The sequence below is a fragment of the Haplochromis burtoni genome, unplaced genomic scaffold (genome assembly GCF_018398535.1).
Source record: "Haplochromis burtoni strain Fernald_Lab_line unplaced genomic scaffold, NCSU_Asbu1 Contig_319, whole genome shotgun sequence".
NCBI classification, from domain to species: Eukaryota; Metazoa; Chordata; class Actinopteri; order Cichliformes; family Cichlidae; genus Haplochromis; species Haplochromis burtoni.
In genome coordinates, this window is record NW_024582680.1 from 588,312 (window position 1) to 599,070 (window position 10,759).

A 10,759-nucleotide genomic window follows, 5' to 3' on the forward strand; every position below is an offset into this window, starting at 1 on the left:
ACTGCAGCATTTCCAGGTAGAGATTTTTTTTCTCCTCTTTTGAAAACAATCTTTTTTGTTTAAATGATAGTTACTCATTTTTATCATTACAAAACCTCCATTACTTAGCACTGAATCAAAACGCTATCCCGTCTTCAGTCAGTGTCAATTTGTGATTTGTGGAAAGGCAAAAGTAATTTGACTGCTTGCTTTAAATACCCAAAACAGGATGTATCCCTGGGTGCGTAACATACTGGAATTCTTCCTGACCTTTACGCTTAACATGCTCTGTTCCATGCTGCTCATTTACCATGTTACAATCCAACTGCTGGAATGTAGACCTATAAATAGTGGATTGGTGCTCCAGTGATAACCAGTAGAGTGGAATTGAAAAATGTATGCTGCTGAAATCTGGATCAGAAATGTAAAAAAAAAAAAAGTGACCCTGATATAGATCCATAAAATATAATCAATAATAATGATATGGGGTCATCTTGCACATTTGCGGTGCACAAATAAATGAATGAATCTTGAGTAACCCCAAGCCCCCAGTGCAATCTATGAATTTTGACTAATTATGTCTGTTTTTCCCATTGAGGTCATCTTCTTCATAACCTGGCACTAAAGAAGACAGCTGTGCAGTCTTCAAACGGAGACAACATCGGACTTGCTTTCAAGGCCGTCGATGGCAATAGAGATGAGAACTATCAGAAATGGTCCTGCACACTTACTTTACAACAGTCTGATCCGTGGTGGAGGGTAGACCTGGGAAGAGTGTATACAATTGGTGCTGTTGCGATAACTAATATAGCAGGATTTGAAAACAGGTTGAATGGTGCAGAAATCTGGATTGGAAACTCGACAAACTTCAGTGACCCTGAGCGTGTGAGGTGAAACAGTGTGATACAGACTAACATTATAAATTTGCAGTCAGTTATAGTTTCATCAATTTCTTTTCTTGTTCATACACAGGTGTGCGGTCATCTCTCACATTCCCAGCGGACAGACGTTTTACTTTCCATGTAGCTCTGTTGAGGGACGCTATGTCACTGTGTTCCTCCCAGGAAGCGGGAAGGTCCTAAATCTCTGCGAGGTTGAAGTGTACTACGGTAATCACATTTTTATTCTGAAGCTGATACAGAAGCCTGGTAGTTCACAGACTCCCCGGCCATGTTGACAGCCAAATGCGATCTTTAAAATCACCACACAGGGCACCTTCTAGAGAAACTGACTAATACTGGTTTTCCTCCAAGGATACCCATTACCCAATGTGGCACTCAAAGGAGAAGCTACCCAGTCATCTACACTCTCTGTTGCCACTGCGTCCAAAGCCATCGATGGCAGACGGAACTCGTTCTATAGCAATGGGTTCTGTAGCCACACGGCTGAAGACGAGACCAACCCCTGGTGGAGGGTGGACCTGCAGCGAAGCTTTACAATCACTGCTGTAAAAGTCACCAACAGAGGAGACTGCTGTGCTGAAAGACTGGATGGAGCTGAGATCAGAATAGGAAACTCACTGGAGAACAATGGAAACAATAATCCCAGGTAATGATTAGAAGTTAGTTAATTTTAGAATAATTAGAACAGCAATATGTTAAAGTTTACAAGATATATACTATGTGCAGCATGACGACTAACATACTGAGGGCTAATTTTAAACCCCTGCTAAAATTAACAGTCTCCAGTTTATGGTAGTTTCATTTTAATGACAGTGGACAAAATATCCATAAAAAACCTATTATATAAAAGTTACAAATTGTTTTGGTATTTGATCCCCTACAAACCAGTCAGATTTCTGGCTTTCATAGATTGACTCAGTTCCTATTAGGCACAAATCAGTTAATCAGTTACAGATAAAACTGATCTTAGTTAAGTATAAAGCACACCTGTCCAGAAAATCAATTTCGTCCAGTCCAACCTTTCCACCACAATGGGCAAGAGCAAAGAGCTTTTAAAGGGGACAAGACTGCAAAAGGCTGGAAAGAGCTACAGGAGCATCAGCAATAAGCTTGTCGTGAACACCAGACATACGGCCAATTCAACAAACTAGTAATTGTCCGAGCCAGTCTCCAGATAGAAAATCTGTGGAAGGAGCTAAGGCTTTGAGTTGATGTAAAACTAAACCTAAGAAACCTAAAAATCAACTCCTGACATGCTAAAGTTCCTCTTTAGCAGGAACTTGAGGAAAACTGAAAACACCCTGACCTCTGTCGTTTACGCTTCACTGCTGATCGCTTGTAGATGGCACAGTCTCGCTCCGCAAACCACCTAGTTGGGCTGGAGCTTGGCACTCTCATTGAAGCTCTCATTGAAGGAGGACACTTTTTCACCTTTCACTTTTACTTTGTGTTCCAACATAGTTGTAGGTGATAAGGACAGAGCACATCCTACACCCTTGTTGTCTTCCTCGGTGTTAGTGTGGAGATCTTTTTACTTATTTGGGTAATCACTGTGATTCTGGAAATAACCCAAAGAACACATGTCAGGGAATGGAACAGATGAAGATACTGGATATCCTAAAGGCTGCTGGTACCAGCCTTGATGTGGGTTTGGAGGGTCTGTTTCAGCTGATCTTAGCAGTTATCAGTAAATGGTAAAAGGCCTGTATTTATATAGCGCTTTACTAGTCCCTAAGGACCCCAAAGCGCTTTACATATCCAGTTATCCACCCATTCACACACTGGTGATGGCAAGCTACATTGTAGCCACAGCCACCCTGGGGCGCACTGACAGAGGAGAGGCTGCCGAACACTGGCGCCACCGGGCCCTCTGACCACCAGTAGGCAAATGGGTGAAGTGTCTTGCCCAAGGACACAACGACCGAGACTGTCCAAGCCGGGGCTCGAACCGGCAACCTTCCGATTACAAGGCGAACTCCCAACTCTTGAGCCACAGTCGCCCCATACCATCACTGCCATTCGAGACCCCCTCAGTGCAGCAGATCTCGCTTTTGCAGTCTGCGTCAGCCACTTCCTCCTTCAATACCTTGCCTGAATTGATTCCCTAGATGTGCTCCTGTGTAACAGAATCCCAGCTGCTGCTGCTCTCCTCTCTCTGTGCAGTTAGTCGGTGTGGTGAGGGATGGGTCCATGCTCTCCTGGTTCTGTGGAGAATGCAGGGTCCTTCTTTTGCCTTATCCTCAAACTGAGGTGCTCCCATTTCTCCTGAGAGTGTTTGCATCCGTCATGCGATGGAAAAAACTCAGTGCTTTTCCTCAACATTTTGTCCATAATTAACCTGCATTACTGTAATCCGATTGTTTTGTTTTTTTTGAAGTAAGGAGTAAAGTAAGGGATTACTATTGCAAAAAAAGGTAATTAGATTACTGTTGCTTTCCTGTAAGCACGCTGTGTTACTGCATTACTGCATTACTAAACCGTGATTTTGTTAGTGAGAGTATCTCACAACAATGATGTAAGCGCGTGTGATGTCCCTGGTATCAGCCTGCAGATCAACAATGGATGACATGGAGTGCAGGAGGGAGTACAACCATGTAGCGTTTAAAGTGTAGAAGTACTGACCTTACTTTGAGTTCTAAACTGGTGAAAATAAAGTGACAGGACGTGCTGATTTTATTTATCTTCTGCTGTTATTTTACTTGCATCTATTTGAAAGAGTGAGAGTACACACTGTTATAGACAGTGTTGTTGTTAATGTATGTTTGGAGGCGTTGCACCCCTGAACCTTCAGAGGTTTTTCAGGGTTTTCCCTGCCGGAACGTTACGTGAGAAACAGTTTCCTGTATGTGTTGCGACTAGCTGTGGTTGTTTCTGAAAGTGATCAGTAAACGTCCTAAAATTGGCACTTGAGTTTCCAAACATTTTTATCCTGAGGTTATAACACACACTAAAAAATATTTTATATGCTAGAATATGCAGAAAATAGGTTTAGAGGTTAAACAAATTTCTTCAAGTCAAAGACAGTTGCATATAGTTGACTTTTTTCTTGATGGAATGTGCATAAAATCAAAAGATTAAAACTAACAAAACAAGTTTTTAAAAGAGACTTTTTCATTTGATTCAAAAATAGAATTGGGCTGAAAGGTCTATTGCTTCATTATGTATTCAGGTTGTGCATCATGTTTTTAAAAAGTAACTAAGCAACTAAGTAATAAATAATAATAACTACGGGGCGATCGTGGCTCAAGAATTGGCAGTTTGTCTTGTGATTGGAAGGTTGCCGATTCGAGCCCCGGCTCAGACAGTCTCGGTCGTTGTGTCCTTGGGCAAGAGACTTCTGCCTACTGGTGTTGGCCAGAGGGGCCGATGGTGTGATATGGCAGCCTCGCTTCTGTCAGTCTGCTCCAGGGCAGCTGTGGCTACAACTGTAGCGGACTCCACCAGTGTGTGAATGTGAGAGTGACTGAATAGTGGAATTGTAAAGAGCTTTGAGGGTCTCGAAAAGCACAATATAAATGCAATCCATTATTGCACACAGCTGATTTAAATGGCTGAATTACCGCTTCTTCTCCTTCTTCTTCTTCTTCTTCAGTCAAGTTTAACGGCAGCTTGCATCCAAAACTGTTGCATTACTGCCATCTCCTGGCTGTTAACCGTCCGTCACTCCTGAATCCTCAGATCCTCTTGATGAGACCAGTACTTCTCAAAAAACGAAAAACCACCACTTTCCCTTCACCATGACTTAACTTATCAACCACTTGTTCAAATGTAAGTTCCCTTCCACCACTCAGTTCACCCCACATCACCCTCCTGTGACTTACATACTTCCCACAACTAAGGAGTACATGCTCAACCGTCTCCATATCAGTGCACCCATCACACAACCCAGTTGGATGTTTCCCTATCCGATAAAGAGTACCATTTAAAAAGCAGTGGCCCGTTCGTATTCGACTGATAACAACCTCCTCACGTCTCTGCAGGCTGAATTACCTCCTCAGCATGTCTGGAATTTCACCAGAGGCCTGGTAATGAACTAATCATTTGATTCAGGTGTTGACCCAGGGTTATAGCTAGATCCTGCAAGACACTGGCCCTCGAGGCCTGGAGTTGTCCACCCCTGCAGCAGAGCCTGTCTTTCATCAATATGAACTGCGGGTAGGTCCATGAAACTTAAGGGTGCACCAAGTGACAATCGGTTTATTTCACTTGGTCAAAGGCTGAGGATAGGGTGTCATCACGAGACTGCTCTAATGGAAAATCTTCTACTGACCAAATCACCGGAGCCAGCGGTCCTCATACACTGCCCTGTCAGGTGTCCTGGTTGCCTGCACTCCTGCTTCAGTGTTTGTGCAGCCCTCTGTGGGTCGGGTGCTGCCTTTAGGCAGATCAGAAAAAAAAGGTTAGTGGGCAACAGCTGCAACTGGAAAGCCTTCAAGAACACCTCGGTTTAGAGTTAGGGTTAGGGGATTGTCACTGATAACAGAGGAGGGGCAGAGCCACAGTGACCCTGAGCAGCCTCTTCAACACCTGCGTCTGGTGTTTGGCCTGGTCCTGTAGTCTGTTTAATTGCTGTCTCTGTGCCATCTCTGTTAGCATCTGCATGGGCAATTGCACCGGCTAGGGAGGTAGCGCAGGTTGCAGGTCCGACATGATGACACTGGTTTCTGCACGACTTTGTTATCGCAGTCACGACTCTGGACACTTTGGTGTGATTTTTAATGGTCTTTACGAAGAACAGAGGATTTGTCTTGCGCCATTGTACAGTCTATGGCTGGAAAGCTTACCAGCTTACCTCTCTCCAGGTCCCGGCATCACTGAAAAGAGTGAGAGAATCATCACAAACTGAGGTGCAGCTGCCCAGCCAAGCTCTCTGGCACTACACCTCAAGCCTGCTACTCCTCCTGTGTAATGGAGCCACAGACCACACCTCTGCCACAACAGCATTTAATCTATTATTAGACTCAATTGCCTTCTTTCAAACTGTAAAAGAGCATCTCTATTTCTATCCTCTTTTTTCTCAAATTGCCTGTCTTGCCCTCGACATTGTCATACTGGTCTACAAATAATGTAATATCTGAAATAATACAAAAAGAAACAAATAAATAAACAGATGAAAGATTCTCATGAACAAGAGGAACACATAGAAAATAGCATTACATTAGAATATTCAGTTACGTATAAATATGCTTCACTTTGGTGTTTTATTCAGTTAATCTTTCTTCTATTAGATTTTATTATTCTCACATTTAAATTTAATCCATTTTAATCCAGTTATATAGACATACTTCTGTTTACTTTTTTGCTGTAAAATTCTGTTTTTGTCCATCATTATTTTCTCAATACAGCTTCTTTGACTGAATCGTACATTTTAAAGAGTAAGAGAAAAGAATAAAAATGATTCACTATTTACCAATATAAAATATAAATATATATAAAGCTCTGTTATAGCACTCTGTGTCATTTTAAACATAAAATGCTGGGTTTAAAAGCTGGGGGGACTTCAATGTCTTTCAATCCCACCTTTTTCAACAGTTAAATAAAAAACAAAGAAACTTTTCTGTGGAGGGAGCTGAAGCTTTGAGTTGCCCAGCAGAAGCTAAGAAACTGCAAGGAGGGGTTTGAAAACCTATAAGAACTTATAAGAATAAAGTGTGTTTATTTTGGCCATCAAGAATGAAGAGAGAAGAAGATTATTTTCTAGTCCTTGAGTCATGTTATTTCAACATGAGGCCCATAATACTAACATAATACTGCCCCCACACTCTCTGCTGTCAGGTGTGCTTCCATCTCACATATCAATGCGGGTAAAACCTACACATACCGGTGTGATGGAGGTAGCATGGAGGGTCGCTTTGTGAACTTGTTTCTTCCTGGACAGAAGAAGACTCTCACCCTGTGTGAAGTGGAGGTGTATGCTGCCCCAGCAGGTAGAGGTTTAAGTGACTGGATTTAATCTATGGAAACACATCTGCCTGATACTGATTCGTACCTGTTTGTTCTTTTTAACACTTTAGTGGAGCCGCTTTCAAATGTGGCCTTAAGCAAGCCAACAGTACAGTCATCGACTTCGTCACCATATCTGTCTTCCAAAGCTGTTGATGGGTACAAAAATGGAAACATCTACGGTGCAGGCTTTACCCACACTTTAGATGAAAAAAATCCCTGGTGGAGAGTAGACTTGTTAGCCGTGTATAAAGTCAGTGCTGTCACCATCATCAACAGACAGGACTGTTGTTCTGAAAGGATTCTTGGGGCAGAGATTCGGATCGGGAACTCACTGGATCAAAATGGAAATCAAAACCCGAGGTGAGACATGATTTCTGACTGGAATATTTATTATTATTATTATTCATTTTTTCTCCCATTTAAACAACACATTGTTTGAATAGATATTAGCTTTTTTCCCTTTAAGTGACATATTTCTCTTTGATGTTTCTACAACTCCATCAGGTGTGGCATTATTGAATCATTAGATGGTACACCAACATACACATTCCAGTGTCATGAAATGGAAGGTCGCTACATCAATGTGATCATACCAGCGCTTCTGAGAGCTCTGACGCTGTGTGAAGTGCAGGTGTTTGCTTCTCTGCCTGGTATAGCCCTTGTTTTCTAGTGGCATATGTGGAAGCTGCTTGTTTTCTTTTTCTTTTTTATATGATTTCTCATATTTATCATTGTACAGTCAAGAAATTGAACTGACTTTCTAGCTTTCAGTGTTCATGTTTTGTTTTTTTTGGGAGGGGGGTTCGGAGCCGATTGCAACATTACAATTTAACCTGTTAAACTAAAATAAAAACAAACAGTCATGGATGAAACCAACAGAAACCTAACAAACTTTGCTCTCCAGCACCAGAAGCTGTTACTCCTTCACCCACTCCTCCCACCCCTCCTCCGCCTGTGAGCCTGCAGCTTGGTGGCAGGAACGTGATGGTTGTGGGAGAGAGGCTCTGCTGGTCCGATGCTTTGATGTACTGTAGACGTTATTACTGGGACCTGCTCAGCCTTCTCAGCCAACAGGAGCAAAGCGAGTTGGAGCAGCTGCTGGGCCTCGTTCCTTTCTCCCTCACAGACCACATCTGGATGGGACTGCGCAGGTACTGATACAGAAGATACTTCTAACAACTCAGTGAATGAACAGGGAGGACACAGAGTCATCCAGGATTCAAAAGGTCATAGTTCAAGTTTTCTTATGCAAGTTAAGAACGTGTGTGTGCGTGTTAATGAGATCAGAATAACATTTAGACAGGAGAAGTGGAGTCGAATGGTAACAAAGAGAGTGACGATTGTCAGTACTGAGTAGGGCTGGGCGATATGACCCAAAATTCATATCTCGATATTTTTTTAGCTGGATGGCGATATAAGACATATATCTCGATATATTTTTTTAAAGCCATAAAGTAAGAACAAAAAGAGAGTTCTTAGTCAAAGCTGTGTCCCAGATGTCACACAGGCACTTTTATTAACATACAGCATATACGTAAATGAAAAAAAAAACTACTCAAAAGTAAATTATCAGCATTTATTAAATAATAATGCTCCATAAATAAAAGAAAACAATGTTGTTTTTGTGCATAACAAAAAGCTCACAATTGTGCAGTCAAAATGTAAACTAAAAGATGCTGAGCATAATAATAATGAGACAGATTTCACAGCTGCTCTGTTCCCAAGTTCTACTGCGTGACTGACAGCCTGGAGTTTGAAATCCGCTTCGTAACCATGTCTCTTAACAGGTGCCATTTATGGTCCTTTTACACACACAATACGGTAAATTACGTTGAAGCACAGTACGTATCACTCCGCGAGGCTCCTCGGTAGCCGTAATGCTCCGACAATCCATCAAGCAGTGCAGCTCCGTACCAAAACATTTTTTGACAGATTGCTGAGCGCTGTGTTCCACATAAAATCAGTTCGCGGTCATCAAGCACAACCAGAATTCATACATAAGGCGCGCTGTCAACTTTTGACATAATGAATGGATTTTAGGCTGTGCAGCCCCTGTGGACTGCATGGTGTTAGCGTGGTTAGCTTTTTAACACGTTGACGCTATCCAGCCCCACACACGGGGCGATGCGCAGTAACTCGTTAACGGAAATTTGCCGTGTCCATCTTGTCGCTGCCTGCAGGTGAAGCGATGGGGAAGGAGGGGGAGTTGTCTTCAGTGAAGGAGAGGCGAGGCCGAGTAACGTTGCGTAGAGACAAAAGTGGACGAAAGAGAGGCAAACTTGTGGCTCCACAACTATAATTATAACGTAACATAGACTATATCAATATAAAGGATATTGTCACATCTTATATCTCGTATAAAAATATATCGATATTAAAAAAAAAAAAACTTTATATATCGCTCAGCACTAGTACTGAGGTATAATACAAACAGAAGGCAACTTTACATCAAGGATAGTTGCAAGCACCAAGGAATCCACTGGTAAATGGGAAGTATGAAGAGGCCGCTAGGACAGCTGCAACCATGCAAAACATTCAGACAGTAAGGTAAGTCATGAGAAGTCTGCTGAATGGGAAGATCAAGATTCAGGCAATCAACTCCTGTGCTTTGAGGGTCTTCAAATACCCTGCTGGGATAATAAGCAGGCCAAAAGAAGAGGTAAAACCTACTTACATCAAGACAAGGAGCTCTTTACCAGGCATTAAGTGTTCATCTTAGTCCAGCACCCTGAGACGCCGAGGACTAGTGAGTGTCAGAACCACTGTCCAGGATGAGACAACAAACATCCATGAGTAAATCAGGAAGATGTCCACAACTGATCATGTAAGGCAGGGATCCCCAATCCCAGTCCACGAGGGCCGGTGTCCCTGCAGGTTTCAGATCTCACCCTGCGTCAATCACATGATTAGTTCATTACCAGGCCTCTGGAGAACTTCAAGACATGTTGAGAAGGTAATTTATCCATTTAAATCAGCTGTGATGGATCAAGGACACATCCAAAACCTGCAGGGACACTGGCCCTTGTGGACTGGGATTGGGGACCCCTGATGTAAGGGAACACTTCAGTCTGCAGAAACCTGAGAAGGAAGAGGAGAAAGAAAAGGAACCATCATGGAAGGACAGACCACTGTACAGTATGCATATAGTATGTTGTGATAGAAGTAGCTATACCTAGTGATACCAAGAAGGAGGATCATGGGAAGCTTGAGAAGTACCAGGGACTGAGAGTGAAGCTAGAGAAGATTTGAAGGGTAAAGACAACAGTGGTCCTCATGGTAACTCAGTTCTTGATGGACCAGCATTGGGGTCGTAGTGAATAGTGATGATGCTGAACTGGGTAAGAGGAAGAAAATGAATGAAGGCTTGGAGTGATTTGGGGTTTTTGTTTATCCCATCATAAAGACCACATAGCTTGAAAATGTGAAAAAGCAGTTAAAATCCATAGGCTACATAAATGGCAGTATTTTGATTCACTATGTCCAACAGATCCTTGAATAGAGATGACTGGTTCTGGATGTCCGGACACTCCATGAATTTCTTCAACTGGCCACAAGATTTTGTCCCTTACTATTACTCCAGCATGTGTGGAGCCATGAGCAATGGAGAGCACTTCATGTGGCAGGACCTGCACTGTGGGGAACACGTCAACTTCATCTGCCAATCAGGTTGGGCTGAGATGACGCTAATGCATGTGTGCACTGTTGTTCCTCAGAAAGTTTTGTGCTTCTGAGGACTAATTACTCTACCTTCTGTTCATTTAGGTGCTGGGGACAATGTGCAAAGAGTGGATTTCTACAGCACCAAGAATGTCACAAGTGTAAAGTAAAGTTCAACAAGATATTGCATATCGGAATACTTTTAAGTTACTAATAGTTTTTATTTTCAATGTATCCAAATGTTTAACACAAATCTAATATATATATGTATGTGT

General features: G+C 42.4%; 1 protein-coding gene across 1 annotated transcript; it reads left to right on the forward strand.

The window, feature by feature from the left end:
* Positions 1-664: 664 nt before the first annotated feature.
* Positions 665-10,654, forward strand: LOC102308761. Its single transcript, XM_042228355.1, has 9 exons — positions 665-738; positions 952-1,088; positions 1,233-1,527; positions 6,657-6,808; positions 6,896-7,187; positions 7,332-7,477; positions 7,732-7,978; positions 10,315-10,493; positions 10,590-10,654. The coding sequence occupies exons 1-9, from the start codon at positions 665-667 to the stop codon at positions 10,652-10,654; spliced, it is 1,587 nt and encodes a 528-aa protein (XP_042084289.1).
* Positions 10,655-10,759: the final 105 nt, after the last annotated feature.

Coding starts and splice junctions, on each gene's coding strand:
- LOC102308761 (XM_042228355.1), top strand. CDS start 665: ATGGCAATAGAGATGAGAACTATCAGAAATGGTCCTGCACACTTACTT. Junction 1,089..1,232: donor CGAGGTTGAAGTGTACTACG/GTAATCACATTT, acceptor TTTTCCTCCAAG/GATACCCATTACCCAATGTG. Junction 7,979..10,314: donor ATCTGGATGGGACTGCGCAG/GTACTGATACAG, acceptor TATGTCCAACAG/ATCCTTGAATAGAGATGACT.